This window comes from Carlito syrichta, unplaced genomic scaffold, assembly GCF_000164805.1.
Source record: "Carlito syrichta isolate Samal-C Ts95f unplaced genomic scaffold, Tarsius_syrichta-2.0.1 Scaffold314118, whole genome shotgun sequence".
NCBI classification, from domain to species: Eukaryota; Metazoa; Chordata; class Mammalia; order Primates; family Tarsiidae; genus Carlito; species Carlito syrichta.
This window is the reverse complement of record NW_007258214.1, coordinates 457,252-476,827: the sequence shown is the minus strand read 5'-3', so window position 1 is coordinate 476,827 and position 19,576 is coordinate 457,252. Positions and strand designations below refer to the sequence as shown.

The 19,576-nt window shown below is 52.8% G+C and overlaps 1 protein-coding gene across 1 annotated transcript in view; it reads left to right on the top strand.

The window, feature by feature from the left end:
• Nucleotides 1–19,576, top strand: part of PREX1 (phosphatidylinositol-3,4,5-trisphosphate dependent Rac exchange factor 1) — a 137,142-nt gene that overhangs the window by 29,461 nt on the left and 88,105 nt on the right. Inside the window, exons 9-10 of the mRNA XM_021719099.1 lie at nt 2,972–3,076; nt 10,931–11,032. Coding sequence (XP_021574774.1) covers nt 2,972–3,076; nt 10,931–11,032 — 207 coding nt within the window. The remainder of the gene's footprint in view (nt 1–2,971; nt 3,077–10,930; nt 11,033–19,576) is intronic.

The following is a 19,576-nucleotide window of genomic DNA, read 5'->3' as shown; positions in this document are numbered from 1 at the left end:
TATTGTAGAGATGAGGTCTCGCTGCCCAGGCGGGTCTCGAACCTGTGGGCTCAGTCAGTCCACTCACCACAGCCTCCCAAAGGTGTGGGATTACAGGCTGAGCCACTGAGCCCGGCTCTCTGTTTTCTTATTTGCGTTCATCAGTCACCATACCTGCTGTCTGCCAGGACAGCTGTCTCCATTGGCACCACAGCAGAGACATCAACAGATACAAACCCTGTCCCCACAGAGCTCACAGTCCAGGGATGCTGAGGGAGCAGGCCAGTACCCAAATAGGAAGTGAAGCATACTGGGGGCCGAGCCATATCATATTGCTCAAAATCTGCCTGCCAGCCGGGCTCGGTGGCTCAGCCTATCATCCCAGCACTTTGGGAGGCCGAGGTGATGTGCTTGCCATCCTTAATAGATGAGAATTCAGAGGTCCAGAAATGTCATTTGTCTTGCCCAGGGTCACAGAGCTGGTGATCAGAGGGCTTGACCCTGGGCAGTCTGGCCGCAGAACCTGTTCTTGGCACCTGTGAGGTGGATGCTGGTCGTGTTGGTGAGTGCAGTCGTGGGGGCTTTTCCCGTCATATCTGAGAGCAGTGTTAATAGTGGGATCGCAGGCCCAGGGAAAGCCCAGGCTCTTGGCTGCAGAGGGACTGTGTTTTAGCTCCTTACTTTTGATGGGGTCCTCCTCCTGCCATTCATGTGCCTGCACTCATTGCCAGACCCTCCCTGTCGCCTGCAGGCCTCCTCTGCAGGCCCGGGTCTCCAGACACAGGCCAGTTCCTGTCACCAACAAGAAAGCTGTTCTCTTTCTTCCTCCCCCCTTCCCTGCAGCCTGCTTCCCCTTGGTCTGCAGGTAAGGCCCCCATTCCAGTTGTGCCCAGCAGCCCCTCACATGGGCTTAATCCGTGGCTGGGGAGGCTTTATCTCCTCACCCAGCGCCTTTGGCCTCGATGGTTCGTTAGGCTCATCTGAGAGAAGTGGAAACAGAAAAAGTTCTGCCTGACCTTTTTTGTGTGGGGACGTTGGATTCCCTCTCCTCCTTCCGCGCCGTGCGTGTGTGTGTGTGTTGGCATCTTGGTGGCAGCAGATACTTGGCTTGTGACTGTGTGTTTCTGTGTGCATGCTGATGGTGGGGGTGTGCTGTAGCTTGTGTGCTGTGGTGCTTAAGCTCATTGGGCAGTTCCTCGGAGTATGTGTCCTGTTCGTCCTGTGGTGTGCGTAAGTGTGTGTGCACTCTGGGTGGCTGTAGCATTCTTTTGGTGTTTTTCCCCATTGAGTCATGTTTGTTGATTGGGTTTATGTATGTAGCTAATACTTGTAGGGCATTTTGAAGTCTTATGTGGTGCTTATTGTGTGCCAGGCACTGTTCTTCTCATTTTACATATATGAAGCTGTTTAAACCTCCAGCAGCCTATGTGTGGGGGTCAGCTATGATGTCCATTTTATAGAAGAGGACACCAAGGCATAAGGAGGTGAAGCTGTGTGCCCAAGGTCATCCACAACTTAGGGAGTGTGGAGCTGGGTTTCTAGAATCGCTCGTGCACTTCCTCCTTATGCCACAGGGCCCTCGGAGCGCAGTCTGTGGGTTTGTGGCTTGAGATTTGTATCCCATGTATCTGCTTCCCATTCCCATCCCTGTCCCGTGCCGCGACATCTAGCTGGACACTGGCATGGGGGTTAAGAGCATTTGAGTCCTGGTTCTGTCATTTCACTGACTGTGAGGTCCTGGCAAGTGACTCTTCCTTGCTTTTCCTGTGTCGGAATGGGTCTCCTCCAGCAATTCCCGTGCAAGGTGGTTGCAAGGAGTGAGGGAGTGAGTGAGCTTATCCCCATTCCGAGAGGGCACGGTGTGGCCCGTCTCATGCCTGGTGCACATGCCATGTTGACATCATCATCCTGAGAGGGCGTGGTGTGGCCTGTCCTTGTGCCTGGTATACACACCATATTGGTTGTCATCATCCTGAGAGGGCACGGTGTGGCCTGTCCTCATGCCCGGTGCACACGTCATGTTGGTGTCATGATTCCAAGAGGGCACAGTGTGGCCCGGCCTCGTGCCCAATGCCCACACTGCGTTACCCATGGTGTCTGCTCAGATGGTATACACAGAGCCCCCAGGGTGAGCCAGGGCAGGCTGGAACCGCTCTTGGTTTTCTTACCAGTTCTCCCTTCTCTCTGATTTCCTGTTTCCTGCAGCCTCCACCGAAGGGCTGCTTGGGGCTTTTTCAGAAGCAAGATGAGCTGCTTGCTCTGCAGACCCACCCCTTCCTTCCTCAGCCTCTTCAGGTCTCTCACACCCCTCCCCCAGCCCAGGGTCGGGGCCTCGCAGCCCTTCCTCTTCCAGCGGCCTCACCCAGGGCATCCTTGTTGGGGGTTTGGTGGGTTCTGTGAACTGTCTGGAACCAGGAATGCTCAGCTGAGAGCTTCCTGCCAAAAAGCCCTTGTCCCTTCCAGTTCCGGAAACCTTGGTTGATGGCTACATACCTGGTGAGCCACAGGTGACCTCCAGGCTAAAAGAGTCCAGCTTGGGCTCAGGGCATCCGGGGGTCACCAGAGCTGTCTTCCTGCCATGACAGCTCCATGATTTAGGGATTCATATTAACTCTGCCATACAGATGAGGAAACTGAGGCACAGGGAGGTCAGGTAATCTGCCTAGTCTATAGTTAGGAGATGCAGAGCCAGGGTTCAAGCCCAGGCTCCTTGACCTGAGTCTGCTTTGACTCCTGAGCTGTGCTGCTCCCCCGAAAGGTTAGAATTGGGGTGAGTGGACCTGCCTGGCCCAAGATCCGCCAACTGAAGCCTCTCCTGGGTCCAGGGTCCTAGTGAATGGAGCATCCTGGCCCAAGATCTGCCGACCAGAGCCTCTCTGGGGTCTGGGGTCTTCCTCTCCCTCAGGCCCACTGGCCCAGCCGTCAGCACCTTGCAGGACATCTGCCTTGTTGCCATGACCTGTCTCCCATAAGCTCTGTCCTTGTCTTGCAGAAGGACAAGTTCTGCGTGTACGAGGAGTATTGCAGCAACCACGAGAAGGCCCTGAGGCTGCTGGTAGAGCTGAACAAGATCCCCACCGTGCGCGCCTTCCTGTTGGTGAGTGTTCCCTTCAGCTGGGTCCTCCCTCCTGCTCTGCGTCAGCTCTGGGACTCTTGGGTACAAGAGACTTCATGCTGCCTCCTGATGCCTGGGACCTTCCTCAGGGTGATCTCCTATCTAAAGCAGGGACCGGCAGGCCTTTTCTGGAAAGGGTCAGCTAGTGAATATTTTTGGCTCTGCCTACCACCCAGTTCCTGCCGTGACGACTCCAGTCACACTGTTGTAGTACGAAAGCAGCCATAACTGTTATGCAGAGGAATGAGCACGGCTGTGTTACCATAAAACTTTATTGACAAAAACAGGCAGAAAGCTAGATTAGGGTCAATTTTGCCCATTCCTGGTCTACAGTAATGGTTCTAATAAAAGTGGTAGCAAGAGTAGTTATTATTACCACTATTATTAGAATTGTCAGTAGTATTAAGATTATTTAGTTATAAATAAAAGAAAATCCAATTAAAACTGACTTAAGCAAAACAACACCAGCAAAAAAATCAAAAAATTTACTTGTTCACTTTTCTGGGAAGTTGAAGACCCGAGAGGGTTACAGACATGGCAGAGTCTGGGTGTTCAAATGACACCATGAGGAATGTGTCTCTTGCCTCTACTTTTCTCTGCCTTGGCTCTGTTCCCAGGCCGGCTCCCACCAAGTGGTGGCAGGGTGGCCTCCAGCAGCTCCAAACTTATCCCTCTGATGACTGAGCAACTCTGGGATTAAGAGAACTCCCCTTACCCTATAGTAACAGCAAAAATCCTGGGTCTGATGCTCATTGGCTCAGCTTGGCTCAAAACCATATCCCTGAACCAACTGCTGTAGATGGAGGGTTTGGGTGGCGTTCTGATTGGTCATTTTGGAGATGGAGGGCGGGGTCAAGTTCACTCATGCCGTTGGGTCTAAGGGTAGAGTGGATCCCTGAAGACAGTCAGTTTGCGTTTGTGGGAAGGCAAGTAAGAAAGCTGGGAATGGACAAACAGTGGATGTCCATGATGGTCTTCTCTACACTTGGAGAGAGCTTCCCTCACGTATGAAGCAGGGTCTCATGTGTGACCTCCATTGAGCCTTCAAACTGCTGTCTGTTTTGTATGAGTTAAGGTAAACATTTATCTGCTTTGCAGGCATCTCAAATAACAGTGGTTTATACAGGGTAGACATTTACAAGGGAGACCCCAAAATACCTGGAATTTATTTATAAAAAATTGTGTATTTAGTCTTATGTGTTTAAACTTCTGTCGCCTTCAAAGTACTCTTTGTTTGATGCAATACACCTATCAAGACACTTTTTCTACTGCTCAAAACAACTTTTGAACTTACCGATTTGGATGTCTTTTAGTGTTCTGCTGTTTTTTTTTTTTAATTTCTTTCATGTTGGTGAAACGTTTCTCTTTGAGGACTCTTTTTCATCCAGGGAAACACAAAAAAAGTTGCTCGGGGTGAGGTCAGGTGAATAGGGAGGGTAGGGCATGGGGTTCATGCTGTTTTTGGTCAAATCTCTTGAACACTTAGTGCAGTGTGGGCAGGTGCACTCGTAAATCACTCATCACAAATTGGACAAATGTGTTGAAAGACTCTCCAAAAAAAAAAAAAAATTTAAAACAAACAAAACAACTCACTGAAGCTGAACACAGCCTCTCTCACCAATGCTAGCTGGTGCATTGATGCCAGTGGGTTCCTAGAACACGTACCTAGAAAGGGAGACCTGTACTGCAAGGGGCCTGCCCTCCATAAGATAATTTTGTTTTTGGGGGGTCCCCCTTGTATTTCTCCTGCAGATGAGCAGTGTGGATGTAGACAGTCTGGGGTTGATAGACAGTATCGGGGCTCCAGTGTCAGGGCTAAGGCCCTGGGTACGTTCCTCATTGACAGGATGTGAGATGACCTCTCATCATGTCCAGTTTCTAGGTAGCAGGGTGCAGGAGACATGGGAAGGAGAGCCCAACCGTCTCCCTGTAAGGGCATAACAGGAGGCTATGCATACCTCTCTCACTTACATCCCATGGGCCAGAATTTGACCATGTGGCCACACCTCACTGCAAGGGAGGCTGGGAGAGAGAGAATTTATTCTGGACAGCTGTGTGCCCAACTAAAATTTCTATTGTCTTACCACAGGCGATTTTGATAACTTCAAGATATTAGTGACTTTCTCAGGGCTCTCACCTGGAATGCGATAGAGTTTACTAGGGTTCCAGTCCCCGTCTCTGACCCTCAAGCCCCTCTTATTCAGTCATACCCATCCCCTCCACCCCACGCCATTGGTTTTTCCAGCACCACTGAGAGAATTCAGCTCACAAAAGTGGAATCATGAACCAACATAGTGTCAGGATATTTAACCATGTTCCCAGAGGCGAAACCGTGCAGTAAAATTCCTAATTGCATTTCTCCTTAGTGCACGGTCTCCGGCAGAGTATTTCCAGGATTTCGATGGAGAGAGTTGCATGTTTCCTCCACAAGTGAATTCGTGCAGCTTGGTCTGGTTCCAGCCAGCATCTGAGGGAGGGCAGATAGCCTGACTGAGTTCCATTTTTGGCTCCAGCGAGTGATGCTTTTGGGACGGATGCTTTCCCTCACCGGCATCCGCCTTCACATTTCCACGTTTGCACCTCGGGTCATAAAACAGTCTGGGCGCGGTGCAGAGATGAGGTCGTGCTAGTGCAGGCCCACACGCGGACAGAGGTGGCCGTGCTCTGCAGTGATGTCGACTTGTAGTGCTACCTGCGATAGTCCCCGTGGGCTCTGGGCTTCCTGGCCAAGGGTCTCACCCTCTGAAGGTGTCTACTGGGCTCTGCTGGGTCCCCGGGAAGCAGGAAGATGCCAGGAAGGTGTGTGTAGCGGCGTGGGAAGGAAAGGGCCGGTGTTTCTTTCTTGCCTTCCTCTCTCTCATGCAGTCTTCCTGGTGGGTTCCAAGTGGCAGCTGGGTGGGCCGGGCTGGGTGGGGAGGACGTGTGGGGTGCCAGCGTGTGTGCCATCTGTCTCCCTCCTTGCTGGCATCTCCCAGCTTTTGGCCCCCTGCAGAAGAGCTGTCGTGAGCCTGCTGGGGTGCTAAAGCTTTGGGAGCAGACAGAATCTGACTTCTTATTTATGATGTGCACTAGCTGAGTGATGGGACGGTGACTTTCTCTCTCTCTCTCTCTGCCTCCATTTTTCTTGTCTGTAAAATGGAGTGATTTATTAGTTTATTCATCCAACAACTTCTTGAGCACTCGTCATGTGGTAGGGATCACTCTCAGTCTTGGGGATACAACAGCGAGCAAGGCGAGAAAAGTCCTTGTCCTCATGGAGTGGCATGGGGAGACTTAAATGTCGATCCTGAGACGTTAAGTCCTCTGGAGGAAATATAGTGCGTTAAGAATGACAGGATGTTTTGAGGGAGTGAGGGTGGTGGCTGCTGCTCTAGATTGGTCTTTGGGAAGACTGTTTTGGGTAGGATTTAAGCAGAGATATATGGATAAGCGAGAGGGAGAGTGAGAGGTGGAGGGGTCTGGAGGGAAAGTAGTCCAGGTAAAGGAATGGCAAGTGCAAAGGTCCTGAGGCAGAAGTGTGTGAGGAATAGCGAGGAGGCCAGAGTGGCTAGAATGGAGGGCCTGAGAGGAAAAGTGGGAGGAGATGAGGTCAGAGAGGTCGAAAGAAGCCAGGTAGTGGAGGAGCGTTTAGTCAGTGGAAAGAGTGAAACTTTTCAAGTGCTTTTTAATTGAAGGATCGTATATATGCAGTGATGCACTCACAGGGTGATGAGTGTTTATGTCTGCACCCGTGAAACTACTACCAAGATCATGAGCTCAAACATTTGCATCTTTCTGGAAGGTTATCCATGCCCCTCCCAGTCGTGCCCCTCTTGCCTCCAGGGGTATCCACTCTGCCGATTTTTCTTACCAAAGGCTGGTTTTGCCTGTTCTAGAGTTTTACGGTGAATAGAACCACCCAGGATGCTTTGCCTATGACCTCTTTTGCTCAGCATATTGTCTGTGGGGTTCACCCACGTCAGAGCATGTGGCAGTGCTTCAGAGATCCGGCAGTTTTATTCTGGGTGGGGTGGGAAGCCCTGGAGGGTCTTAAGCAGAGGAATGACTCGAACTGATGTGAATTTTGAAGGGCCCCCTCGGCTGTGCCAGGGTGGGAGCGAGGGGCCGGGGAGGAGGCTTGTTATACATTTCCTCAGGCTTCCCTGGCTATTCCCACGACCTGGGTGGCTTAAGACAACAGCGTTTATCCCCTTATGGTGTGGAGATCAGAAGTCTGAAATCCAGGTGTTGGCAGGGTGGTTTGCCTCCGAAGGCTCTAGGGAAGGGTCCTGCCTTTCCTCTTCAAGCTTCTGGTGGCCTCACGCTCCACCCTCTGCCTCTGTCTTCACCTGGCCTTCTACTCTGTGTCTTCTCCTTCTGTTAGATAAGGACTCGAGTCATGAGGGTCCCCCTAATCCAGTATGACCTCATCTTAACTACTTACTGTATATCTGTAAAGACCCTATTTCCAAATAGGGTCACATCTGAGAGTTTTGGGTAGGCTTGGCATTTTGGAGAACATCACTGAGGCTACCGCAGGGCTACTGCAGCAGTCCAGGCGGGAGGTGATGGTGGCTGAGAACAGGGAGGGAGTGGTGAGGGGGTGGTTGAATCCACATGGAGTTTGAAGACCCCACTGACACAGTAATTGCCCAAGAGTTGACTTTGGGGTGTAAGTGAGTGAGAGGAGTCAAAGATAGACCCAGGGTTCTGGGCACAGCAACTGGAAGAAAGGAGTTACATTTAAGGGTGGGGGCTGGGGTAGGAGCAGGTAAAACAGTTAAGTAAAACATTCCCCTGAGGATATGTGAAGTTAAAGGTGCCTGTGACACATCTGGGTGGGGAGGTCAGGCAGGATCTCAGAGGTTCGAATCTGGAGTTCGGGAAAGGGGCCGGGCTGGAGGTAAAATCTGAACATTTTCAGCATAAAGATGGCATTTGAGGGTGGGATCAGCCAGGGAGGAAGAATGGAGGACCTAGGACAGCCCAGGGAAACGCTGCCATTAGGAGGCTGGGAAGACTATGATATTGACCCTCCCCTGAATCATGCCTGGGAATTAGGGTTTAAGGAGCTAATTCTCAAAGTTCTTCCCATAGTGCCTGCAGTGTAATAGAGTGGTGAATGCTAGCTCTGTGTGTGTTTGCTTTTTTTTTTTTATTAAAGAAAAGAAAGTGAAACAACCATCTAAAGTGTGGGGAGTGTGGTTGGTAGCTGTGACAATCTGGTGAAAACTCCTTGATCCTGGACAAAGAGATGGGCTCTTCTCCCGCCAAGCCCTGGGGCTTCTGGAAAGCACTTCCCCACCCCCAGGCTGCCGCTCTCTGCCCAGAGCTGACATCACAGGGGCAGCTTGTGGTGAGTGCTGGCTTGGAGGACAAAGGCCTGGGTGTGAGCAGTGTGGGCCTGGTGTCTCCCAGCTGCCACAACCTTGATCCCCGGTCAGTGCCAGGGGTAGACATGGGGGATGGGAGATGTGGGATGGGGGAGTGCAACTCGCTAGAGCAGGGACCTGGGGTCCCTGGAATTGTGCTTCTCCAAGAGGAGTGCCTGCTATGATTCCTGAAAGGCAGTGGAGGGAGCTCTGGGCTGGTTCTTTGTGCCTTGGTTTCCCCACGTGGATAGGAAGATGGCAGTCCATGCGTACTTTCCAAGACTGAGAGCGTGAGCCACACATGTCTGTGAAGCCCGAGACACAGTGCCACGCTCACAAGGAGGGCGCTCCGGTCCTGTTTCACTTGATTGGAAGGAGGGAATTTGTTTTGTTGGGCAGCCCCTCAGTGTTGGAACTCTGCACGGTACGTAGTAAGTACACCACGTGTAGCTGATGAATGAATGAATGAGAGCATGGGAGTCCCTTTTCCTGAGTGACCTGATTCATACCCGCTCTGCTTGGGTGTGTTGAGGAGGAAGACTGAGGCCTTCGTTGCTGGGTGTGCAGACAGTTGGTTCATCCCTGAGTGTTTGTTAATTAGTTCATGTATGCATACTGGGTGCATCGTGAGCCCTGGGGACCCAGGACTATGAGGGGCACAACAGGAGACCACCATAGAAGTTGTGTTTCTTGCCAAACAAAATGTGCTGCAAAGGAAGGACAGTATCTGGGATGTGATTGACAGCCACGTGGAAGAAATGACCTCCAATAGAGGCTTTAGGAGGAAGGAGTCTTGGGAACTGAGAGCAGGGTGGCTGGGCTGGCTTGGGCATGCATGGGCACGGGGTAAGGGAAGCTTGGCATTGTGGTTTCAAGGCCATTTCTGTGCTGGACCCCACTGCTGTGGCTCACGTTTTTCTGGGGGGCCTTGGGGTGAAAGCCTAAATCTCTCACACCCCAGTGGTCTGAGCTGTGAAATGGGAATATTAGTTTTCAGTTGGTAGGGTCGCTGGTGGTCTGTGAGAGGGTGGCTGGAGCTCCCAGGCCGTGGTGAGTGCTTAGTCAGTGTAGTGTTATTTTTTTCCTTGGGGGTGGGGTGGGGGGGAACGCATCCCAGGCAGGAGGTATGGAATAAGCAGAGGCGAGGGGGCTGCGTGAAGTGTGGATGAAGAGGAGGCTGCACTTACCAGTGTGGACAGGAGCTGGGGGCTGAGTATGGGAGTCAGGGGAACTGTTTCATTCCTGAGAGATGCCAATGTGGAACTCTGCAAGCCAAAATGCGGGTCTTCCTACGAGAGCACTCACGCACCCCTCGCAGGGGACGGACTGGAGCATTTTAGGAGACAGCTGCAGATTCCCAGTTCGCCCTTCAGCTCGGTCCCCTCCCACCTCGGAGGTCACCCCATTGGACTTGGTGCGCTTCCTTCCATGTGCATCTTTAGGGCTGACTATGCATGTGTTGTCCCAACGCAGTGCCTGACTTTGTTCTCCATGTCTTTGAAAGATTTGCATAAATGGGCTCATGTTGTACATATCCTTCTGTTTTTCTTCTTGGCACAAGAGTGGGTTTGGGTTTCTCCATTTTTCTCCCCCAAGGCCATGGTTCTCCCGTTTTCACCACTGTGTAGTATTCCCTTGGAGAAGTCTGCGACAAACAAGTTGAAACAAAAATAGAGCTGTCTCTTTCCATCCTCCAGGTGACGACTCTTCAGACTGCTTCCTAGGTTTACTAAACAAGGCAGCTTTGTGTGTCCTTGTCTCTGTTTTCTGGTGTGTATACGTGGAAATTTCTCTAGACCAGGAGTTGGTGAACCTTTCTGTAAAAGGCCACGTATGGTAAATCATTGAGGTTTTGCAGCTCTGAGGCTCTTGGTGCACAGCCCAGCTCTGCCATGGTAGCTTGAGAGCAGCTACAGGCAGTAGGTGATGGAGGTGGCTGTCTGTGCTCCACAGCAGGGAGAAACCAGGTTCAGCCCCCAAGGCCACTGCCGGCCATCCCTGACCTAGGCCTTGTGCTGGGTTGTAGAATGTGGGCATTTCCATTTCTTCTGCGGGATGCCATGTTGTTTCCCAGTTGATTTCACCTTTGCAGGTTTTTTTTTTTTTGAGTTGGAGTCTCACTCTGCTGCCCCTGCTGGAGTGCAGTGGCTCGGTCATGGCTTATTGCAGCCTCAACCTCCTGGGCTCAGGCGATCCTTCCACCTCAGCCTACCAAGTAACTGGGACTGCAGGCATGCTTTACCACGCCCAGGTAATTTTCTTTTTTTTGTAGAGATGAGGTCTTGCTATGTTGCCCAGGCTGGTCTTGAACTCCTGGGCTCAAGCAGTCTTCCCACCTTGGCCTCCCAACATGCTGGAATTACAGGTGTGAGCCATCGTGCCCAGCCACTTTGTGTTGAGAGTGTTTCCCATGGTTATTTGAGAGTAGCCATGGCCCTGTGCTGTCCTTGGCAAGTTTTAATGAAGGTCTCCTTTCCCTCTGCAGAGCTGCATGCTTCTGGGAGGCCGTAAGACCACGGACATCCCTTTGGAGGGCTACCTGTTGTCTCCGATTCAGAGAATCTGCAAGTACCCGCTCCTCCTTAAGGTGAGACATTCACCCTACACCTTTCCTTTCTTTGAAGGGGCAGAAAACCCATTGGCTTCAGCAAGAGGTAAAATGTTAATTTGAGTAGCTGAGGAGTCTAGCAGTGTTGTCTTTGGGCTGGGCTGGATCTGAACTGGGGCCCTGTCTGTTTCTCTCCTGTTCACTCCCCTCTCCACTGTTCAGGGTTATTTTCATTGTGGTAGCAGATGGCTGTAATGACTCTGACCTCACACCCTCTCAAGTTTAAGGTCAGTGGGAAAGAGTGAACCTCTTTTAATAGCTGAGGAAAGTCCTGAGAGTCATGTGAGCTTCGGCCATCTGTGACTGGGGCAAGATGGTATTCCAGATGGTTTGGGCCTGAGTCATGTGCTTTGACCTGGACCAGTTACATGAAGCCTTTACACCTGTGCTTTACCCCAGTCAATCACTATGATCTGGGTACTACTGTGCTCTGATTGGCTGAGGCAGGGTCCTGCCCTCCACTCTGATCCAGTGACAGTGAGCAAGGCAATCAGAACACAACTGTGTTCTGATTGGCTGAGATCCAGGTCATGTGCTCCACTCCTGAACCAGTCACTCAGAGTAATAAAGTTTAAGTTGGCTCAGACTTGGTTCACATGTGCCAACCTTGAACATTGGAGCCCTGACAGTGGGGACAGATGGAGCACCCCCCCACCAAAATCTGGGCTATTTGTGGAAGGTGGTGGTGGGGCAGACAGAGGTTTGGGTAGATAGACCGCAGCTATCCACACACCTGCTGTTTCCTTCCCTGCCACCACACCTGGCTTAGTCGTGGTTAGGCAGAGTAGGGGAAGATTTACTGCTTGTGTGGGGTGTAGAAGTCTTGATTCTCATTTCAGGCTGGTGGCAGGGTGCATCTCAGGCTGGATGGATGGCTTTGCCACCTTTCATGGCTCTCTCAGCCCGGGGCTGTCAGCCCTTGGGCATGGCTGCAGCAGTGGTTGTTGGTGGGAGCCTGTCCTGGCTCTGTCCCAGGGCCTTACATCCGACAGCTGCTTTGCGGCTTCCCTGCTGGTTACTTTGGCTGGTAGGGCCTCATTCATGCACCTGCTCACAGAGGCCACGTGTATCTTCACCTCATAAACCAGGAGGGCAAGTGGAGGGGAAGGATGCTAGGGCATTCTTGAACTTAGCTTTCTGCTGGAGAAGATGGGTGATGCCCAAGCCTCTGAGCTGGACCAGACCCAAGGCAGGCCTCTGTCCTGCGCAGCGGTGGGGGTGGGAGGGGCCAGTTCTCATGTGCCTCCTCCGGGTTTCTGCTGCTTATCCCGGTTGCCGCAAAAGGAACTTCTGCAGCTGTTCTCACCCTGGCTTTGAGCTCTGAACGGGTGTGGGAAATGCTGTAGCTCAGCCTTTTACCTTGGCATGGAGGATGCGTTGGTAGAACTTGTGAACTGGTTGCCTCTGGACCAAATTGGGCCTGCAGACGTGTTCCATTCCATCTGTTGGGCGTGCCTTCCAAGCTTGGATTCATCACCAGCATTTGGGAGGCAGTCGACTGTGGTAGGTGAGAGTAAGGGTTGGTAGAACTGTGGCCTGAGGGCCAGCCCATGACCTGTTTATATACAACCGATGAGAGCTAAGAATGGCGTTTACATGTAGATTTCGTCTATATTTAGAGACAGGGTCTCGCTCTGTTGCCCAGGCTAGAGTTATGGCTCACTACAGCCTCGAATTCCTTAAGAGATCCTCCTGCCTCCACCTCCTGAGTATCTGGGCCTTCATGCATGTGCCACCATGCGCAGCCTGGTGTTTTCCTTTTTTAGGGTTATAAGAAAAAGAAAACAAAAAAATCCCCAAAAGAATATGCAACAGAGACCGGATGTGGCTAGCAGAGCCTAAAATATTTGCCATTTGGCCCTTTGTAGAAGAAATTTGCTGACACTTGGATGAGAGCCAGGCTTTGCATCATAAGCTGTCTGGGTTTGAATTCAAGCTCTGGCTCTTACTTGTTGTGTGACTTTGGGCAAATCACTTTGTTCTCCTGTGCCTCATTGTCTCTCATTTATAGTACAAAGTTTGTGGTGATAGTACTTAGGGGTTGTCCTGATGAACAGACATGTGCTGACTTACTTCTAGCAACTCATCCGGGTAGGTGCGATGATGATTTTGGAGATGAGGCCACTGAGGCCCAGGGAAAGGATGTGGCCCACTTGAGCCCACATGGCAAGTGTGCAGTGAGAGCCACGAGTTGAGCCCGGGCTGTCTGACGAGTTGCCACCCTGACCATACTGTTGCGCTGCCTGTGGAGAGGCGTTTGGGGAGTTCAGCTGCCAGAGTGCTTGGGTACCAGGGATGCTGCCCTCCTCAGTGCCGTAGGTGGGTCTAAGAAGGTCGCTGGCCCAGTGCTTTGTGGCCCAGTGGTTGGTCTGCTCCTTCTTTTTGGGGTTTCAAAACCTTGAACATCTGACCTGCGAGAGGAGCCACCAATGTCATCTCAGAGCTGAGCCGAGGTTTGGTTTCTGGCTCTTGGGAAAGTCTGGGTCCAGCAGGCACTTGGAGCATGAACTTCCGAGACACATTTTAGCAACCAATGGGGCTGGACCTGCGAGTCCGTGGGCAGACTCACAACTTGATGTGAGGCCCAGGCATTTCTGAGGCCTACTCCCATCTCCCTGGGGGCCAGAGTGGGATTCCTGGGCTCTCTGGATTCTCGGAAGGATAGAGAGAGCAGGGGCAAAAGCGCCTGTTGACCCATGGAGGTGATGGCCCAGGAAACTGCAACGGAGCGGCTGTGGGTTTGCCGTCCTGACCAGATGGCTATAGACACTGCCTGTTTGCTCTCTGAGGAGGCACACTCTGTTTCCTCCGTCTCCAGCTGTGTTTATCGGTGACTGGGGGGCCCGCCAGCAGGGCCTTTGATTCCTATGGGGCATGCCATGCTCCTGCCTGACAGAAGTGCTGAGTGTCCTGGCCTTTGGCACCCACAACCCGAATGTTTGCATCAACCAACACCCGGGACTGAGGGGAATGCTTCATGCCCGTGGCCCCCTCCCCCAGTTCCTCCTCTTTGTCACAGTTTCTAGTGGGTTTTGAAAGATGATCCTGTGGGCTTGGGGGCAGCTGAGCTCAAACCCCAGCTGCCCCCTCCAGCCCTTGCAGATGCAGACGCCCGCGCAGGTGTCCTGGAGCCTCTGAGCCCCCTTGTTGGAGCTGAACTCCGACTCGTGGACGCCCAGGGTCAAGGATCCTGGGTGGGAAGAGGGAAGAGGCAAGAATGAAAGCCTCTTTGGGAACAGCCCCAGAAAGCTGAACTTGAACATCACCTAAGAATAGCTGGAACATTCTATTTCGGCTCTTCAGCCCAGGCCCGGGATAGACAGTTGGCATTTCAGGATTTGTTGAGTTTTCCATGGTCGTTTCCAGGGAAATGATTCAGGTTTGGGGTGATGTCCCTGGTGCACAGCTGGCAGGTCCCTGAGGGGACGCCGGCCATCACTGACCCTCTGGGGGCACAGATCTTGTTGTGGTGCCGGTTGGGATCTATAGTTGTGAATAAGACAGACTCAGGCTTTACACCTCACAGCTTCCAGTCCTGGGCCAGGCTCTGCGAGGACCTGGCTTGTCCTGGGAGCAAGGTAGACTGGCAGGGTAGGGGCCGTCCTGGGGCAGAATGGAGGGGTACATCCTGTCTGACGGGGGCAGCTGCCACGCTCTGGCCACTTGGTCTCCTCTGCTGCCTCCTCGTCTCCGAGAGCATAGAGTGTAGGTGGGCCCGGGCTCCATCCTCAGACCTTTCCTCCATCTGGACTTGCTCCTGTGGGGGCCTCGTCCACTCTGTGATCTTTTTAAAAAAGTATATTCAAGGGTTGTGCACCCATCACTGCTGTAAGTTTAGAGCATTTCATCAACCCCAGAGGAGACCCCAGGGCCACCAGCAGCCTCTCCCCATGTCTCTTTTGTAAATTGGCCTGTTCTGGATGTTTCATACAATGGAATCACGCAGCATCTGTTCTTGTTTCATTTGGGACGGTGTCCTCAAGGCTCATACATGTTGTAGCCCATGCCAGTACTTCATTCCCTATTATTATTTTTTTGAGTTGGGGTCTTAGCCTGTCACCCAGGCTGGAGTGCAGTGGCATGATCTCAGCTTACTGCAGCCTCGACCTCCTGGGTTCCAGTGATCCTCTTGCCTCATCCTCCCAAGTAGCTGGGACTACAGGTGTGTACCACCAGGCCTGGCTGACTTTTTGATTTATTGTAGAGATGGGACCTCACTGTGTTGCCCAGACTGGTCTCGAACTCCTGGACTCAGCAGTCCTTCTGTCTCGGCTTTCAAAGTGCTAGGATTACAGGCATGAGCCACCCTGCCTGGCCCTTTTCATTCTCTGTGGCTGAATTCTATTCCCCTGTGTGCCTGGACCACGTTTTGTTTATCCATCCACCAGTCGATGGGCATTTGGGTTGTTTGAACTTTCTGACTCTTAGGAGTAATGTGGCTGAGAAGGTCCATGAATGTCCTGTGTGTGGAGAATCCTATGTCTTTAAACACCATCTCCATGCAGATGACTTCAGCCTGGACCTGTCCCCTTCCCCCGGACTTGTCCCCTGGCCCACTCAGGCTCCGCGTCTGAATGCCTGGCAGGCATCTCTGGCTTAGCATGTCCACAACCAGATGCCAGGCTCACCCTGCCCACCCGCCCCTTGGTCCTCCTCTCAGTCAATGCCCTCCATCCTTTCGGTGGCTCAGGCCAGCCTTGGGGTGTCTTTGGTGCCTCTTCCTCTCACCCCCATGCCCAGCCCAGCAGGAGGCCATGCCAGCCCCTCCTCGGAACCTGTCAGGGTCCGGCTGCTCCTGCCTCTGCCCTGGCCCCTGCCACGCTCCCCCCTGCCTCCCTGCCTCTCCTGTCCTTTGCAGTCTCTCCTCAACTCAGCAGCTCGTGTCACTCCTCCACTGGCCACCCTCCAGCGACTGCTCACTCCGATTAAAGTCTAGATTGCTTACTGTTGCTCCCACAAAGCCCTTCAGGAGCTCAGCCTGGCTCCTCCTGACCTGTCCACCCCTCCAGCCACGCCTCCTTGCCGGTCTTTGAACCCAAGCAAGTTTCTGCCTCAGGGCCTTTGCACTTGCTGTTTCCTCTGCCTGGGACATTGTTAGCCCCTGGGGCTCACTCCTTAGTCTTTGTCATGTTTCTGCTGCTCAGATGTCCTCTTTTCTGAGAGGCCCTCCATGGAAGGGCTGGCTGCCTTTTGAGGAGCTGGCTGGCTCCGCCCCCTTCCATTTGCTTCCCTTTTTTTTATAGCTCCCTTCACCAGCTCCGTCCTGCTGTGGGCCTCTCTGGTGCTGATTGAGTTTCCATCTCCACCATCAGCTCCCCAAGGGCAAGGCTTTGGGATGGTACCCGCCACACGGTAGATGCCCTCATCGCTCACTGAGTGAGTGTGCAAATGCCACTCCAGTCTCATCAGCTGCTTCTGAATCCAGAAACTGGGACTTTGATGTGAAAGTTCCTAAAGTCCAGGTGTCAGCTTGATTCAAAACTTGTCAAACATCGTAGGGCCCAGTGGACACTTCCTGGGTGCTGTTTGGACAGCTGTTCCAGCAGGGTTGTGTCAGGGATGTTTTTTGCAGAATGGCCACTTGGAGTGTAGCTGTGGGCCCATGCCAGGCGTCTCCTGTCCGTCCCTCTCACGTCTCTCTTAGGTGATGTGACTGTCGTCTCACTGGGGACCTTGCCAGTCAGCTGTTTTCTCTGTCTGCCTGACTGGCAGGAGTGTGGCCAGTACTGGGCTCAGCGCCCCTGGGATGGACCCACTGAGGTCACCTGCTAGGGAGGTGTTGGCTTGGGCCAGCTGAGTGGTGTATTTCCTAAGTATGGATGTGCACTCCTCGCTGCTTCCAGAGGACTTTAGGTGGTACAGGAGAGCACTTCCTGTGGGCTGGGGAAAGAGGACAACAATAAGAAACAGGAAATCACCTAGTAAGAATGCTACTCTTGGCTGGGCGCAGTGGCTATTGCCTCTAATTTCAACATTTTGGGAGACTGCTTTGAGGATTGCTTGAGCCCAGGAGTTCGAGACCATCCTGGGCAACATAGTGAAACCTAGGCTCAGTGGCTCAGCCTGTAATCCTAGCACTTTGGGAGGCCGAGGTGAATGGATTGTCTGAGCCTGGTTCGAGACCCACCTGGGCACCTTGGCGAGACCTTGTCTCTACAATAAAGCAAACAAACAAACAAACAAAAAAACTAGGCGGACGTGATAGCGCTCACCTGTTGTTCCGGCTACTTGGAAGGCTGAGGCGAAAGGATCGCCGGAGCCCAGTGGGTCGAGGCTGCGGTGCCCGGGAGTGGCCACTGCACTCCAGTCTGGGTGACGGAGTGAGACTCCAACTCAAAAACAACAACAGCAGCAATAACAATAAACAAAAAAAGCAAAGCTATTCTCTTAGCAAATCCCTCTCTGTCTTGTCTCTGAGAGAGCCCCAGTGATGATGCAGCATTTAGGGTTTTTGAGGCCATTCATTATTCACCAACTATTTATTGAGCAACGATTATGTCTCACACCTTGTTTGAGGGGCTAGAGGTGCAAAGTGAACAGAAGCAACCGGAACTCCTCCCCCCAAGAAACTGACATTCTGCTTAGGGGAGATGGGTGGCGAGTGAATGAGTAGGAGATAGCTGGGGCGCAGTGGCTCATGCCTGCAATCCTAGTACTTTGGGAGGCCGAGGCAGGAGGATCACTCGATCCCAAGCGTTCGAGACCAGCCTAGACAACATCGCAAGACCTTGTCTCTACAAAAAATAAAATAAATTATCTGGGTGTGGTAGCATGTGCCTGTAGTCCTAGCCACTTAGAAGGCTAAGGCCAGAGGATCACTTGAACCCAGGAGGTCAAGGCTATGGTGAGCTTTGATTGTGCCATGGTACTCCAGCCTTGGTGCCACAGGGAGACCTTATCTCTCTCTCAAAAAAAAGAAGAATAAAAAGGAAACGAATACGTTTTCTTAGATGGAATATTTGGGTGTGATGGAAAAACGTATCAGGCTGAAAGAGTCAGTATGAACCTGGGGTGACGCGGGTTTGCAGTTTTGGATCATGTGGTCAAGGCAGGCTGCCTGAGAAGCCAGCATTTTTTTTTTTTTTTGAGTTGGAGTCTCACTCTGTCACCCAGGCTGGAGTGCAGCAGCACACTCATGACCACCACAGCCTCAACCTGCTGGGCTCAGGTGATCCTTCCGCCTCAACCTTCCAAGTAACAGGAACTACAGCAACACACTCCTACCCCTGGCTAATTTTTTGATTTATTGTAGAGATGAGGTCTCGTCAAGTTGCCCAGGCTGGTCTCGAGCCCATGGGCTCAGGCAGTTCTCTCACCTCGGCCTCCCAGAGTGCTGGGATTATTAGTTGTGAGCCACCGTGCCTGACCGAGAAGGCAGCATTTAAGCAAAGAGCAGAAGGAGGTGAGGGAGGAGCCAAGCAGATACCTGGAGAAGAATCTTTCCGACTGAGGGAACACACAGTGCAGAGGCCCTGAGGCAGGAATGTGCCTGGCGTGTGGGCAGATATCAGGGAGCAGCCAGTGGGGCTGGAGATGAGTGGGGAGGGAGGAGCAGGGAGTGAGGTGAGACTGGTGACTGGGGCCGGGTCGCGCAAGGTCTTGCAGATCGGCCTGGGGTCTTATCTTCCCTCTGAGTGAGGTGGGAGCCACGGGAAGGTTCTGGGCAGGGGAGGAGCAGGACCTGCCTGTCCTAACAAGGTCCCTCCAGCTCTGTGTGGACTGTGGGTGGTGCATGGAGGCAGGAGACCAGGGAGGGGCTGACTCTGGGGCTGGGGCAGAGAGGTCTGGACGGGGCTGTGGAGGCGATGGGTTTTGTGAGAGCTGCCTCATCATGTCCTCTGCCGGTTTTCTCCTGGAGAGGTGGCCTCTGTCCCATGTGCCAGAGCTCCTTCATTCTGGGTGCTCGGGTCCTCTCTGGAGCTCTCGTCTGGCCCTGATGCCACGCCCTGGCGTCCTGTCTGCGAGGTCTGGCGTGTCACCATCTTGCTGAGGAGGGACGGAAAGTCAGAGGCTCCTCACATAGGCCCCTTTGCCTGGCTCCGTCCTGCCCCGACCACAGGGCCCACCTCCATCCTGTCTCTCGGCCGTGCGTTGACACCTCATCCACAGCTGTCTGGGAGCCCCAGCTGGCACCAACCTCGCGTCGGGCTGCTTCCTGTGTGGTGTGTGGCTCTGGCCAGGACACTCCTCGGGGCGGGTCCCTGCTCTGCCTCTTCCTTTCAAAACCTCACTCGGATGCCCCTTCTTCCAAGGAGCCTTCCCAGCTCACATCCTGGGGGGCCCGCTTGCATCTGCCTTCTCCTACGTCGTGTGTGGTTAAGAGTCTGAAGTCCAGCTCCATCTCTTAGCTGTGTGTCCAGGGGCAAGTTGCTGAGCCTCTCTGTGCCACCTTTTCCCCATCTGTACAATGGGCATGGTCGTTTCCTTCTGGGATTTCTGTGACGATTAGATGAGACAAGGTACGAGAAAACTCAGGAAAACTCTATGTGTTACTAGGTAGGTAGATAATCATGCCTGGTCAGT